The sequence below is a fragment of the Adiantum capillus-veneris genome, unplaced genomic scaffold (assembly GCF_014529385.1).
Source record: "Adiantum capillus-veneris isolate H3 unplaced genomic scaffold, ASM1452938v2 Hic_scaffold_274, whole genome shotgun sequence".
NCBI lineage: Eukaryota > Viridiplantae > Streptophyta > Polypodiopsida > Polypodiales > Pteridaceae > Adiantum > Adiantum capillus-veneris.
The window spans coordinates 21,435-37,901 of NW_028221402.1; the positions used below are offsets into that span (position 1 = coordinate 21,435).

General features: G+C 44.4%; 1 protein-coding gene across 1 annotated transcript in view; it reads left to right on the forward strand.

Moving 5' to 3' along the window:
• The window catches only part of LOC147417335 (uncharacterized), a 30,631-nt gene extending 14,530 nt beyond the window's left edge, over positions 1–16,101 (forward strand). The window contains exons 2-7 of the mRNA XM_086507707.1: positions 10,962–11,076; positions 11,747–12,344; positions 12,735–12,818; positions 13,921–14,091; positions 14,174–14,439; positions 15,462–16,101. Coding sequence (XP_086363833.1) covers positions 10,962–11,076; positions 11,747–12,344; positions 12,735–12,818; positions 13,921–14,091; positions 14,174–14,439; positions 15,462–15,681 — 1,454 coding nt within the window. The 3' untranslated portion in view covers positions 15,682–16,101. The remainder of the gene's footprint in view (positions 1–10,961; positions 11,077–11,746; positions 12,345–12,734; positions 12,819–13,920; positions 14,092–14,173; positions 14,440–15,461) is intronic.
• The last annotated feature ends 366 nt before the right edge of the window (positions 16,102–16,467 follow it).

Genomic DNA, 16,467 nt, shown 5'->3' on the forward strand with positions numbered 1-16,467 from the left:
GTTATTTGGTGCTGTCGCGGTTGATTCTTGACTTGGAGTGTCCAAGTCTGTTTCTTTTTATATTAATCAGATCAAAGTACAAGAGAGTGGTTAGGGTTTCACTCTCGGACTCTGCGTCCAGATGCTCTGAGAAGTGAGGCCCTCACCACTAATTTAAAGATTACAAGGGATGCCCAAAAGCAGAGCCCCAAAAGCTTTTAAAATCAAAAGCATCAGTTCTCTCTCTCTCTTAGAGAGTCTTTTCTCTTTTTTTTAAAAAAAAAGCAAAAGCAAAATTCGCGTAGCGCATCATTTTCCTTTTTTTTTTTAGCCTCCGCGATTTCCGGAAATTAGGGTTTTTGGCAGAAATTAGGGTTTGCAGGAATTTTAGGGTTTCTGGCAGAAATTAGGGTTTTTGCTGTCCGCCACGTCATCACTTTGTGACACTGGTCATCTGACCATCTATCCTCGTTGGGACCGCATCCAAAAGTGCAATGTGGCCCAATTATCGGATACTTTCTGTTGGTGATCCCACCTTGACTTTATGTCTTTATTGAGTTCACTTCCTAGTATCCACCAACTTGCTAAATGCGACGGAGGGACCTACATGACCTTGCACTGAGCCTAGACTTCCTCTTGCTATACGAATTCCAATGCCCCACCTTCTTTGAACTCTCAGACTTTCTTGCTTTTATCCTCCAGAAAGTCATACTGGTTGGCTTTATAAAAATTCTTCTTCTTTGCATAAAAGCTACTGTCGTCAGAGTCCGAACTATCCAAAGACGAGTCCTCTGTAGAACTGTGAACGACTGGGCGAGATTTAGACTTCTTTGCCTTTTTTTTGCCCTTTACAAAGCTTTGCTTTTTGCTTCGCTTTTTCTTTTTCTGTCTTTTTCGCTCGAGTCAGAGGAGCTAGAAGAACTATCAGAAGAAGAAGAAGAAGAAGAATTGGGTACTCCTTCAAATCGCTCATGCTTCTTCTGCTTTCTTGTTGAGGCAAATGTAGACTGACGACCCAAATAACTCGGAAAGTCAGTTCCTTTCTTCTGCTTTTTGTTGTGCTTTTGGGCTTTGTTCTGCGCGTCAAAAAGCTGAGAAATCCGTGTATCAACCACCTCTTCTAATTCTTACTCTGTGAACATCCTTGGAGTAGGAGGTTTCTTGAGTGTCGGTTTGAGGGGTGGTTCTGTGGTTTGCCGCCACTGTGAGTGCACCTCGTCGAAGGAGGTCTGGCTCATAAATTTTGCAAAGTTCAGGTCCTTTACAAAATTTAGCATCATCTTTGTTGCATCGTCGATCAATCGTTGACGCTCCATCTCTTCAAGCTCCGCCTGAGTAGGCCGAGGCAGGCCGTACTCTCTGCGTGAATCTTCTTCGTGATCCCTTTCCGCATCTCCGGATGCAAAGAAAGTCGACCGATCTCTGTCTGAATCCATAAGTGCCGCGTAAAAAGGATCGAATTTCCTGGTAGAAGAGAAATCGGCCGTGCTCTGATACCACTGTAACAGACTTGGACACTCCAAGTCAAGGTTCTACCGCGACACAACAAGAATTCACTTCAAAACAGTTCACAATTCATAATTGTTTCGACACGGCTCGACGGAGTTCCGTGCCTAGAGATATTGGCCTCAAAGACTGGCGCCCCTTACGATATTTCTTTTTGTATTAATCTGCAACTCAAAGTATAAAGGAGTGGGAGGCTCTCGCTCTCAAGACTGTGCGTCCAGATGCTCTCAGAAGTGAGAGGCCAAGCCACACTTATAAAGGTTTACAAGGGATGCCAAAAGCAGAGCCCCAGAAGCTAACCCAAAAGCTGCCCATTAAAAACAAGCAACTCCTCTCACTTGCTTGGTAAGAATAAAGCAAAGCTTTAAAAATTAAAAGCTCTCTCTCTCTCTCTCTCTCTCTCTCTCTCTCTCTCTCTCTCTCTCGCGTAGACTTTTGAGCTGAATGTCCGTACACTGCTTCCACAAAAGGCGCCAAAAAACGCGGGGGGTTGCCGTACAACCATGCCACGTCAGCATTCCACCGAACGTGCCACGTCAGCATTTTCCTCCAAACCTGCCACGTTAGCATTTTCTCGAGACTGTCCATGCCAAGGGGAAGGTGTGTGTGTGTATTGAACAGCCACGTCACCAGTTTGTGACAAGGTGTTTCACATGCAGTTGTAAAAATTGGCTCGTGGTGGAAAATGCTCATGCTGGGTACTGGGTACCGATGCTAATGATCATGGTATGTGCAATCGGAGGGTATGCAGCCACTCTAAGTGCTTGGACATGCACGACGTGCGTACAGGCTCACAAGGGTGCCATGACACTTCCTAGGCTACCTAAACCCTAGAAGTAGGACAACTTGTCCACATGCACATAGGGTTAGATGTGCACGTAACATCCCCCCTTTTTTAGGTGAGGTATTGGTACCGAGCTGTATGGCTTCCATATTGTTCGCCAATAACTCTTGGGAGTTTGTGAAGAACTCTTCGCCGGCCCACTCTGCTGCATGGGTCGCGTGATACTTGAACTTCAGGAGGGTATGCAATGCTTGCTTCTCTGGGTTGCGTGGAAAGCGATACAATAATTTGTTGTGGCTCCATGTCTTCAACTTCGTCTACGATCTTAGGTCATCTTTTCGAGTGATCTTCATGCATCTGTGCTCATCCGTGAGTGAATTATGTGCATTGTGCAATATGGCATTCCTATGAAAAGGTAACACATAAAGACGGTGACGAAAATACAAGAGACCGTCACGAATGAGAGACTCGAACAATGCATACTGATTAATCATGCGAAGAAAAAATACTATCTAAATAGGTTCTTTGGATCTCAACTCGAGAGCCAAGAGGTCTTGCGTGACTGATCGTATCTGCAATGAGGTTAGCTTTACTAGAAACACAATCATCCAAACCACCAAATTGCTCACAAGACTGGAACCATCTAGTTTGACAACCACCCCAAGGTGTACTCGATACAGGCTAGAGCAACTTGAAGGCTTCATGATTCTTACGAACAATCACATCTCTATCATGCAAAAAATGCGTGTCGTGGTTAGAAGAATGAACGATTGAGAGAGATTCCTTTTCATGCAATGATTGATTCTTTCTAGACTGTGGGATTGCGTACTGAGAGAGACTATGATACTACGTGCTTTATTCTCTTTCAAAACATGAGAGTGAGAGATTAAAGGCAAAGACGGAATGTTGTTGTCAGAGCGAAGAACCATGGGAGATGCTTCTATTGAGAGAGAGAGAGAGAGAGAGAGAGAGAGAGAGAGAGAGAGAGAGAGAGAGAGAGAGAGAGCGTTGTCTTTCCAATCAATGCGTGGATTATAACCTTTAAACCACTTGATGCAAAAACCAAATCACATCCTTTGAGATGGCGAAAATTGGCATTCTAAACTAAAACTGTCACATTAGGACATTCATGCGTGAAAGAAGAGTGCATGCCAAGAGCAAAAGCAGAGATCACAATGGGATTTATTGGAAGAGCTTCTAAATGTGCGCTCTTCACGAGAGAAATACTAATCACGTCATGCATACTACTTGGGTCAAACAAGATCACAATGTGTTGACTATTCACATGACCATAGCACTGCATGAGAGACTCGTCTATATGTTCATGAGAAACTTGGGACACATCAGTGTTCTCACCGAGTGCATTAACAAATGATGTGGATTTTGTGGATTCTTTAGGTGCTTTCTTAGGACAAACTCGTTTAATGTGACCTTTAGTGTGACATTCAAAGCATCTTCGGTCTCTTGCATATTCGACTGGTTTTTCAAAAGTTAACCAACCTTCTAAGATTCCTTGAGCAGATTTTTCATCAGGCGTCAACTTAGGGGTGTCCTGAGTTTTAGCCTTTTCTTTATTATCATTGTGAGGTTCCGTGCTCTAGGTGTAGAAGAAGAATTACCGTTATGCTTACCATTTGTTTTACTGTTCTTACCATTATGCTGGTCTTGAGGGTACTTGACTTGTTGTTGTGCTTCATTTCTTGCACTAGAGCGATTCTAACGGCGTCATTGTAGTCAGTAAGGTTGAAGGCTTGCACATCAAACTTGATGTGCTCGTCTAACCCAAAAAGGAAAGCCTCCTTTCGTTCGGCATCCGATTTGCGCAATTGGACGGCTATCTACAAAATACGGTTAGAAAAAGACATAACAAGAGAGCCAGCTTAAGACCACGCCAATCTTCTTTTAATCGATCAAGGTATTGCGGTTGCATAAAGCGAGCTTGGAGCTTGTCTTGGAAGTCGCCCCAACTGAGAGAGAGGGGTGCGCCACCCGCGGCATGCTCAAGATGCTCAACCAACTGTGACTCCTACCAAGCTTGATACCAATTAATGACATCATCCGCTAGATACATGGCAGCAGTCAAAACTTTATTGTTGCTTGTTTTCTTGTTAGTTGCAAAGTAAGCATTAAATTGATGCACCTAAGAATGAATCACAAAAGCATCCATCTTACCATCATACTTATTGAACGTCAACTTCTCAGTGATTGGATTGTTGGAGCTGTCGTCTCTACCTTTGCTATGGGATGACTTGTTGGCCTCCTTGAGTGGCTCGCTCTTCACGGAGAGTACCTGTAGCCTTGTAGGACCAACTCTTGCATGCGCTGGTCCCTCTACCTCTCGCTCTAACTCCATAGCTACTCGCTTTTCTTCGGCCGCTATGCGTGGAGCCTCGCGTGCTTGCTCACGCTCGAGCTCCATAGTTGCCCTTCTTTCTTCGGCCGCTATGCCTTGAGCTTCGCATGCTTGTTCACGCTCAAGCTCCATGGTTGCCCTTTGTTCTTCACGATCTCTATCCATGGCGGCACGTTGAGCCTCTTGTTGTAGCACCATCTCCATCATCGATTTGACCAAAGTCTCCATAGGGTTTGGTGCAATCCATGGCGTAGATGGGGATGGGGGAGGATCGGGGAACAATCCTCGTGGTGTAGGGACTTTTGTTTCTCCAATTCCACTCTCATCACCTTCACGCAAAGTATCCATTCCGGTTCTTGTGATGACCAGGCACTGAGCTCTGGGGTTCTTGGGTTCTTGAGGTTCTTGAGGTTCGTGGGTTCTTGAGTTTTTTGGATTCTTGGCTTGCAATCTGCGTTTAAGAAGGCTTTGCTCTTACCCAAGCTCAACTCCTTCCTGTGGGTGCACCCCTTGGCGGCCTTGCGCTCACACCAAGGTTGCTTTTTCCCACCTCACGTCGATTGGCCTGCCGCTAAGTGCAAGGTCCGCTCTCAATGAGTGGAGGTTGGATAAGCCCTTCTTTTTTGGATTATCTGCCATTCTTCAAAAACACAGATTAGGGATCGACACGCCCAAGTGGTCTTGTGTCACGTGTGATCACAAGAAGCAAAAAATTTATCCGTGGTTCTTTGTGTTTCGTTTCCTTGAGTGATGATACCGAACATTGCCAAAGAGCTCTGATATCAATGTAATGTGCAGCAGAAGTGAATGATGGTGTATGGCTTAGGATGAGTGAACAGTGAGTGCTCAAGTTTCCTTTTACTTGGAGAAAGGGAGAGCCTTCCTCGACTTAATGAGAGAACGTGTAATGACCAAAACAAAAGGGAATGCAAACTATGAGTGAGTGCTAGAGAGAGAGAGAGAGAGAGAGAGAGAGAGAGAGAGAGAGAGAGAGAGAGAGAGAGAGAGAGAGAGAGAGAGAGAGAGAGAAACCGGCCCGTGGGGCGGTAGGCGTTGGCTTTCACCCGAAATTCTTTACTTTAGACACACACACAGAGCACTTTGCAAAGGAGACGTGTAACGGGAATTAACACTTAATCACACACACGGCTCGTAAGCTAGAATGCCCCGAGCAGACGCCGACAACCTGTAGGTCCCAAAATTGGCGCCCCTTTCGGTATTTCTTTATACTTTGAGAGGGTAAATTTACAAAGTAGAGTCCTGGGAATCCTTTACCTGTATCCATCTAGATACCACTTGTTTTGGCCAAATTTCGGCAGCATAACAGCCCCAAAACTTGCGCGAAACCAATTCCCTTGCTAGAACTCTCTTCCACCGGCATAAACCCTCTCATTCTTGCCCAAAAACAGTAATTTCAGCACGCTGTATTTACTGGTTTTTGCCCTGTTTTCAGCCCCAAACATTCCCCTAACTGTCCTCTGCCAGTGGGGCACTATTCCCAATGGTTTTGGCGTCCGTATGGCTGAAAAACAGTCAATTTACAGCTGATACACAGCACTGAAAAATGCACTTGTACGGTGAGGTTATGACCCTCACGGGTGCCTGCTTTGGAGTAGCAGTTAGCTACCCCTGTTCCTGCTCAAGGAGGCTCTTGCCTCATCACAAAAGCATGAAACCACACAGCTGTACATCAGTCAAATGAAGAGCCCTCTTGTGGGGCATCACATCACTGCACGTAGGGGAGAGAGAGAGCAGTGTGTAGCGTGCAGGGCATCACTCCTAGCACCACACTGTACATAGAGAGGAAAGCAAGCACTCCATAGCTCTTAACCTGTGACAGGTTCTCAATGAAGCATCCCCCCAACATAAATCAAGCGTCCCCCTCTGCTGCCCTTGACCTGTAATGCATCTGTGAACAAAATAGATGCAACAAGGGGAAGATTTCCATGGCTGCCAAAACCTGCGTATCGCTGAAAACGCAGCAAAACAGCCCTGTAAACACGCATCTGATGCCTTCCAATACTGAAAATGAGCTCCTTGGACCTAGGTAAAGTCATGGGAAGCTCAAAAATGGAGAGAAATGGCTGAAAATCAGAGATAACAGCCTCCAAAACTGCTCCAAAAAGTCAGTTACGGGTTCTGTTCTCCCAGACTTGGTAAATTGACCAAAAAGTGCCACTTGGCACTCATACATGCAATTACCCCGCATTGGGCTTCTTGCTTAAAAATCTCTCAACTGGTGCATCAGTTGACTTTGCAGCAAAGTAATAAAATGTTCCCTTGGTCATACCGAAGGTAATGACGCGAACACATTTCACGGCCCAAAATAGCAGTTCCCTATTTTTTAGGAGATGCTTCCGTTGGGCTCCCACTGGTCATCTGACCATCTATCCTCATTGGGACTGCATCCAAAAGTGCAATGTGGCCCAACTGTTGGATACTTTCTGTTGGTGATCCCACCTTGACTTTATGCCTTTATTGAGTTCACTTCCTAGTATCCACCAACTTACTAAGTGCGATGAGGGGACCTATATGATCTTGCTCTGAGCCTAGACATCCTCTTACCATACGAATTCCAGTGCCGACCACTACCAATCTGCGGGTGAAACTACCATTCACATTGGCCATGCAATGTTCGACCATTTGCAACTTCAAAAAGAGGGTCTCAGAAATAAAACAAAAATCATTGGAAAGAAACCAACAACTAAGGTTAGCAATTGCCACGTCCTCGTGACATACCCCCCTCTTGAAATCGCAAACGTCCTCGATTGCATACCATAAATACATGCCACTGATGATCTTGTGTTGTAAGCACCCTGTTATCATCCCATGTATCTGCAAGAAAGACTGTCAAAACATGTGTACAAATGACTTGATGAGACCTTAATACTTTTGTCAAACTGTTGCACTGAATCCAGGAGTACATTTGATGTGCTAGCTCTATCATTACCCTTCCTTTGCAGACATTGAGTTGGGGCATACGTAGGCTGTAACCCCAAGGCCTCAAGGTAAAGCTGCAATACATTTGGTGACTCTAACAGTTCATGGTCTTCCATCCACTTTGTATCCATAGGTGGATAGTTCTTGAACTTCACCACATAGCATCTTGCAACCTGTCCCTTTACTTTTACGTGTTGCAAAAGGCTCTTGTTTCTGCAAACGAGCATAATTCCACAACACTGAGGTACCACCCACAACCAAGCAAGCTCAAATTTCAAGATGATTTACCAATGCGTCATAGAATCCAAGAAATCGCCTCAGAGAATCAGCAAGCAGCGTGTCACCTAGCAGATCCACATCACTCCCGCAGGAGATCTAGTGGCCAATCTACCACCGTGAGACCTGTCCCTATCTCATCTTGGTTCATACTTGCAAACCCTAAAACGCAGCAGAAAATCAGCCCTAATTTGACCACTTTTGAGCAGGGTGTACATGCGGAATTTCCTGACTGTCCTGTGAAGAGGAACCCTCTTCCATAATGCCCTTCGCTTTGTCGGCCATAGTGTAATCCCGCCTCCCTATACTCTGTGTCTTTACCCAAAACAACCGAGGCTCACTTCTTGAGGAAAAAGTGATTGATATCCCGGCGACGGAACCATGAAACCGGCCCGTGGGGCGGTAGGCGTTGGCTTTCACCCGAAATTCTTTACTTTAAACACACACACAGTGCTTGTAACGGGAATTAACACTTAATCACACACACGGCTCGTAAGCTAGAATGCCCCGAGCAGACGCCGACAACCTGTAGGCCCCAAAATTGGCGCCCCTTTCGGTATTTCTTTATACTTTGAGAGGGTAAATTTACAAAGTAGAGTCCTGGGAATCCTTTACCTGTATCCAGCTAGATACCACTTTTTTTGGCCAAATTTCGGTAGCATAATAAAATGTTCCCTTGGTCATACCGAAGGTAATGACGCGAACACATTTCACGGCCCAAAATAGCAGTTCCCTAATTTTTAGGAGATGCTTCCGTTGGGCTCTCACTGGTCATCTGACCATCTATCCTCATTGGGACCGCATCCAAAAGTGCAATGTGGCCCAACTGTCGGATACTTTCTGTTGGTGATCCCACCTTGACTTTATGCCTTTATTGAGTTCACTTCCTAGTATCCACCAACTTACTAAGTGCGACGGGGGGACCTATATGATCTTGCTCTGAGCCTAGACATCCTCTTACCATACGAATTCCAGTGCCGACCACTACCAATCTGCGGGTGAAACTACCATTCACATTGGCCATGCAATGTCCGACCATTTGCAACTTCAAAAAGAGGGTCTCAGAAATAAAACAAAAATCATTGGAAAGAAACCAACAACTAAGGTTAGCAATTGCCACGTCCTCGTGAGAGAGAGAGAGAGAGAGAGAGAGAGAGAGACGCCACGAGATGGGGTCCCAAACCATAGTTACCCGGAACGGGAACGGGAGGGTCCGGAACGGGACGGGAATGGGGAGGAGGAGGGGGGGCCGGAACGGGAACGGGGCTGGAACGGTCCACCTAAAGTAAGGATTGAATTACCTCCATTCAGCTTAGTCCAAAAATAAACTCCTAATCAACCCCAAAACTGCCCCCAAATCTGCCCCCCTAACGTTCCCTCAAACTGCACCAAATATGTTCCCCGAACAACCCCAAATCTGCCCCCAAAAGCCCACTTTTTTCCCCCAAATGCCTACTTTTGCCTGTTCCGCCTTGCATTTCGCCATTCTGCCTCATGTTCCGCCCATTCCGGAACACCGTTTCGGGTACACCCCATTCCGGAACGGCATTCTGTTCCCATCTCCGTTTCGGGAACGGGACTCGTCCAGAACGCCGTTTCGGAACGTTTGGGCTGTGTTCCCCCCGTTCCCTGTTACAATGTCCCAAACCCCCCTTCAAGGGCCCCCCTCTCTATAGCTAGAAAGGCATTTGCTTTAGATTGCACAAGTCTGGTACGATGGGTCTAGATGCTATGATGCTTGACGAGGTCTGTGTCGACGAGGAGGAGGAGGTTGTCAATGGGCTGAAATCTGAAAACGCTAGGATACCACAGGGCTGATCTGCAACGGTGATGCATGCAAGGGCTGAGGACTGCAAAATGATGGCTGTTCTTGAGGCTGAAAACTAAGCATTGCCTTATCTGTTGTGATAGGTGGAAAACAGTGAGGCTCTACTACCAGGGCGGTTCGGCGAGGCTAAAGAAACGCTCGTCCTCAAGGCTGAAAACGCTGGTCTTCTGCTTCTTGAGAAAACACTAGGGTGTATGTGAGTACCGTCGGCCTGTGGGTGCTCTTGCTCCCAGTGGGTCTTTTGCTCCTTCTAGCACCCAATGGGCTTCATACATAGGTGACTAAGTGTGGGTCGAGCACCCATCAGGAAGTCTCCACGATTTGGGAAAATAGTAAGTCATTTATTCGTAAAATGACTTATAAGAGGTGTTTCAGATGCAGTCGTAAGAATGGGCTCATGTGGTGGAAAATGCTCATGTTGGGTATTGGGTACTGATGCTAATGATCATGGTATGTGCAATCAGAGAGTATGTAGCTACTCCAAGTGCTTGGACATGCACGGCCTACGTACAGGCTCACAAGGGTGCCAAGACACTTCCTAGGCTACCTGAACCCTAGAAGTAGGACATCTTGTCCACATGCACATAGGGTTAGATGTGCACGTGACAAGTCAGTTGCGCCTTTGGCCTCAACGCAAGAACCCTAACCCAAAAAACCTCTCACATGCCGTGGAATATGAATTGTCACTTGGACCAATCTGAGGCGCCATCATCAGCGAGACCAGATCTGGTCTAACCGGACAAAAACTGGGGAACTCAAGGAAGAAATGCACCATCCCAGCAATATAGGCTAGGCACACATGACTTGATGGGAGAGAAACTACCTTATATAGGCGAAGCACAATACCAGAACAGCTGTCAGCTCCTAAGGTCTGCTCGGAGGAGATATGGGGACATTAGCAGCTCCATCACGAGAGTTTCGACTCTAAGAGTAGCGTCTCATCGGTCTCTTGTGTTTCTACCTTGCCTGAATGCCATGACATAAAGGGTGCCCCCTGTGCTGCCCAATGCATACATAACACCAGAAGGAGGATCACGTAGAGCGTACAAGCTGAAGGTTAACAAATCTAATTCCTTTTGTTCAAAGAGCTTCATGTTTTTTAATTGCTCAAATCTTGCACAAAAACTCAAAATTTCCTGCAGGGCTTATTTTCAAGGCATTGGTATATTTGATCACAAGATTGATGTATTAAGCCTAGAGATCTAAGCTTTTATAATCGTATTTGTGCGTCAGATTTGTAGTTTGGACACACAAGTTTTTAGATGATGATAAAAGTGGGTTGTTTTATCATGCAGCGGTCATTCGGGAGCCTTGCATGGCGTCTGCAAGAGCATGGAGTACTGAAGCAGCGCCAACGGTGCGCTTAAGCAAAAAAGAGAGATACGATCTTGCATTTGGATATGTTGAGAAGTATGCTAGTTTTCTCAGTTATTGCAAAAAATTCTGAACATTTCTATCCATCAATGTCTATTTTACCCCCTTCATTATCAGTATTGAAACTGAGAATATCAAGTATCTGGCTTGGTTGTAGTGTGCTCTTGAAAGCCTGGTCAAGACTGCCGATTCCTTGCTTAGAGATCCAAGTCCTTACAATTTGAAAAAGGATTTGGAAGTAATCATAGGCTTCCATTGCATGGGGTTTTTTAGCTTTGAGTGTGGAACGAAATTGAGCAGTTATTAGAATGATTAGTTCAATCTCATTTGCTTTACGGGAATTCAAGTCTTTTCAGAAATGTTTTATGATGGTTAAATTTGTGGGGTCGACTTTGTTAAATGAGAATGTTTGTGCACCTTCTGAAATTCTTTTTACTAGGATAAATTTTGAATTGTCCAAAACGGCGGAGAGACTATGGAGATACCCAATAATCTTAAAAAGCTCTCCTTGCTTCCTTGAATTTGATAATCGGGGTCTCCAAGGAAAGCTGGACTGCTGCTGATTAAAGCATTTTTATTTCTTTTAGTTCCGACAGATAGAACTGAAGATAGCTGTAGAATACTATTTTGGAAACCCTTGACATTGACAAATCATACTGCTGGTTGCTACTCACAGTACTATTTGACAACGTTGTGCCATATTCAGGTACAAAGCTTCAAATGATGGGCACTTGCCTCCGATGACTCTGTTGAGAAAAGAAGTTGGTGGCAGTTATGATACTCTTAAAGAGGTTATGCAAGAGTTTGCAAAGCATTCGAATGACAAGGTTGCTACTGAAAAGACTGTTGACCTGAAGAAAAGTAAGAGACAGAAACCTGCTGGTACTAAGGAGGAGTTGCAAGCTGTGGAAGTTGCAACACAAAATTCTAGTGCGGTTGCAAAAGATGAGCGTAAGAAAAAGTCTTCATCAAAGGAGAGGAATGAAAGCACAGAACAAGCTGCAACCATGCTAGACCAGGATGATAAAGAAGACGCAAAAAAGGCTCTTTCCCGAAGAGGTCAGCATGATAAAGAAGATGTGGCAAAAGAGTCTGCAGGAAAAACGAAAGATGGGCAGAAAAAGCAATCCTTATCCTTGAAAGAAAAGGAATCTGGACAGGATAGAAAGTCGACTCTGCAGGGTTTAAAGAGCTTAGAGGAGATGCAATCAGTCAAACAACCAGATGCCAAGTTGACAGCGGATGGCATGAAGAAGCAAAAACGTTCTTCCATGCTAACTGCAGATACCTTAGAATCTTTGATGGTATTTTTTCTCGCATGCACCTGGCATTGGCAATGCCTTCACATATACAAGCATGCATTAACACCAATACTACATGCATTTGTTTTTAATAAATTTTAAAGATGCGAATTGGTGCTAAAGATCCTCCATTTGCAAGTATTTCCCCACTCTTTTGGCCAGACACATGAACACAGGCACATGCACACAAACAAAGACACTTATCACTCTCTCTCCCTTAAGCTATGTGGTAGGTCATTTGATATGCTCTGTGCAGGCATACACACGTACATGGATAAAGGGGCCAAAAGCACGATAGAATTTATCAAATCAGTTCATCTCGTGCTTAGTTTTTTGCATGACATCCATGAGCCTTATATTGTCTATTGTATTGCATGCATTTTTGTTTGACAGGATACATTAACTACAGATGAAGACAATGACGATGACGACTCTGATGTTGCTGCTCCGGAGTATCAGCAGTCTTTAACGACGCAGGTGTATAATGTTTTAAATACTGCTTGCTTTTAGTACTAACCCGTATTATTTTTTTCCTCAGCCTGCCTTTTATTTTAATTTTTTGAGTTGGTGAGTAGTTTCATATGCTCTGTTTTTCAGTCACACTTGCTGATCTATAAGGCCAGATTTTTCACCCTAAGAATTGTGCATGTGTTCGCGTGCGCATGTGCGTCCGTGGTGTGTGTGTGTGTGTGTGTTGTTTGGGGGGGGGGGCGTTCATAGTGCACACGTGTGCGTGCATGCGTGCGCGCGCGCGCTTGGAGAGCACATGCTTTTCTCACGTTTCAGCAAGCTCATGTGGATTATGTATCCTCTTCAAAACCTCTCTTCGACAGTCTCTTAAATTTTCTCGTGATGTGGATGAGCTCTTCTGCCTTCATTATGAGCTCTACTTTGACTATTTCTGATTTACCTCATGTAAGGTTTTCCTCGTTTTGTGGTGTCCTGATGTGTCACAAGAGACGGTGACTTAAGAGCGTCAAGTGGGGTTTCTGACCATCGAGAAGACATTTTTGATGCGTCATAGGGTGGGCGACTTAAAGCATCGATAGGGACATGATATGAAAGTTCTAGCAGTTGAGACCACAACATGGGTATTTTTGGTGTGTCACTCGGTGGGTGAGTGGGCATGAGGTGGGAACACCTTACAGGTAGAGCAAATAGCATATACTGAACTGAGAGTTTTGTGCTAAGGACAAGCACATGACTGAAGATGGGTTTCTAGAAGGTTTTTGGAAAAGGAGTTGCGTTCACAGTGCATTGCATCTATGTGGACAATTGTGTTTGGGGACTCCTGGACTAGTGTGTGTAAGCTTGCATTGCATTGGAATAACCTTTGATGCGCAAAATCTGCCCTCTCTCCTCTTGAGTTGCAATCTCTCTTGATGCCTTCTCTGTCCTCAGATTGCCCTGCTGCCCTATTTTGGGCCTCTCGAAAAGCAGGGCACCCCCTTATTGCTGGCCCGTTCATGTATTCTTGATGCTGAGACTTTTGTAAAATTGTGACTTTTCTTTACATGTATGATGAATGACTTTGGCATTTCTGTGCCTCTGTATATGCTAAATTATGGTACTTGGGCAGATAAAAGAGGATCTTCCACAAGCAAGGGCAAGTAACCTGAAGGTGGGTTCTGTCGTTCATAGCAAGGATGATCAAGCCATCAGATCAGGGTTGCCTCTGAAGGATAAGAATGCCAAGATCAAGGAAATGCAGAAAGGTTTAGGTGCTGTCAACACTGTCCTTCAGTCAATGGTATGTGAATTATTGGACTGTATTCAGTCAATGATATGAACTATACATATATTCAATACAAGCTCACCCCATTGTGATGCAGGCACAGCAGCCATCCCATTCAAGACAAGCTCACCCCATTCCGATGCAGGCACAGCAACCATCCCCTGATTGGAGTTCTGCCCCTGCAAACAGGCCTCCGACAACAGTACTTAGGATAGTGAACCTGCCTACACATACCTCAGCACAACAGCTCAGGTCGGTATGTGAATCTGTTGCGAAAGTGCATGGCGTGAATTTGCGAAGAGGACGCATTGCAGATGTTCACTTTGATGTGGACCTCAGAGAGATGAACAATGTTCTTGACAGGTTGGTTTTATCCTTTCTTGTTAGTTTCTCCACAGATCAGTATGCATTAAGAAGATTTTTCATATGGCATACTTAAAAGTTAATCTATACAATATACTACAACGGTTTGAAATTTGATTTGGACCCACCATGCACCTACCATCTCTATACATACAAAGCACACATACCAAAGTGCACACCTGAGCCACTTCTTATCTATCCATTCATTACATACTTAGCATGAAGAAAGACTTTGACCCCCACATTACCATTGCTATCACTCAAAACCATTGCTGTCACTCAAAAGTGCTAGGAGTCCATGCTTCCTGCATCCTATATGTAAGGAACGTCTACCCTGGCTATTTGGGAGCTCTCTAGCTACCAAGTTGTGAATTGTTTTGATGTGGTGAATTCCAATTGCAGGTTCATTTGTGAAGTTTCTTCGTGTCATAAAGTGCAGGGAAAGTTGGACAATTTATTTATGGGTGAAAGCTAAAGTTTACCGCCCTTTAGTAAGGCTACAGGCTGGCACCATAACACTCTTGACCTTCTTCCTTCGTACCAAATTGGTTTGTGGAGATTCCTAAAATACTACTCAAATTTTTAAAATTTTGAAAGACCCTGGTACCAATTTTTCGTTCAATTTGCTCAACTTTTGGAAAACAAATATCTCACTTCAAACTTTTCTCAATTGAGCTCACAAATAGAGATATTTGTGTCTAGTGAACCATTTTATCTTGAGCGCCCGCAATACCATCGGAAATCCTAGTTCTATCAATTTCTAGAGAAAGAGAATGAATCTCCTATGTATAGTTGGAAAGTCAAATGTTGAGATGTTTGCAAGATTAAGAAGGGGTATTTTGGGAATTTTTGGAAAAAATGAGGGTATCTCGGGAACTATGAAGGGTATTTTGTAGGGTTTTGGGAATTCTTAGGGGTATTGGGTATTTTGGGAATTTTAAAATTTTCAGGGGTATTTTGGGAGTTTCCACAAATTACAGGGGTATGTTGGTGATTCTGCCTACCTTTTTTGAATGTTGCAGGTTGAGGAAAGTGACAATCGGAGTTACCACCTTGAAAGTTTTCCCTGCACTGAGGTTCTCCTGTGAAAGCGGTACGAGCAGTCGCTTCAAACCTCGGGATATTCAGCAGTTCAAATATGTGCGGAATGGCCTTATCAATGCATTCGAGCAACGCTTTAAGTTTCTCTGCTTCCAAGTTCAAGACTTCCGTGAACTGCATAATTTGAAGGTGGAAAAGTGAGCATCCACATACTTCTGTACCAAACAAAATAGCTCAAGCATCCACATCTGTATCGAACAAAATAGCTCTTCAACAGCACAGAAAATTTTGTGGAAGTTTTATACAAGACTTCCAAGTGTTAGGCTTAGGTACAAGCTCAGTTTTTGATCAACTCTCTTTCTGTTCCAAATTATCAGGGCAATTCAATGAAGCTTAGCATGTAAGAGCCGTTTGCTTTTCTTTGTTTTTCGGCCTTGTATTTGGTGGTGGGCCATGCTGATCCTTTTAAACGATTTGTAATGTGATCGAAGCGTCGAATTGGCTCCTTGAGGGAACTGGTATCTTTGAGGGAACAAAGTGATAATTAATGGTTCGAAAAACATTTGTTAGGCTTGAGTTATGTACATTTTTGGCTATCATTTCACTTTGGCTTGATACTCAGGGTCTAGCCCACGGATAGCTTCAATTAACAGCTTTGGGTGATGGGTTTTCATTTTGGCTTGATACTCGAGGTCTAGCCCACGGGTAAACCCATGAATTTTTTAAATCCCAATTTATACCATGTTTATTTTGTGGAAGAAACTCCTTGCGGAAGGTGATTTCAAAGGCTACCCACGTGGTGGGCTTATGGGGTGGCCGAGACTCATTCACAACTTATAGGCCTTGCTCTTTAGCAATAGACTAGTCTTTACCCCTTTCTCTTCATCTGGTGTGTGTTTGAGCCTATGGGTATTATGTGTTTGAGCCTATGGATATTACTCTATTTATGTAGAAAGGTATCCACAAAATCCTTGTTCCTCTCTTTCT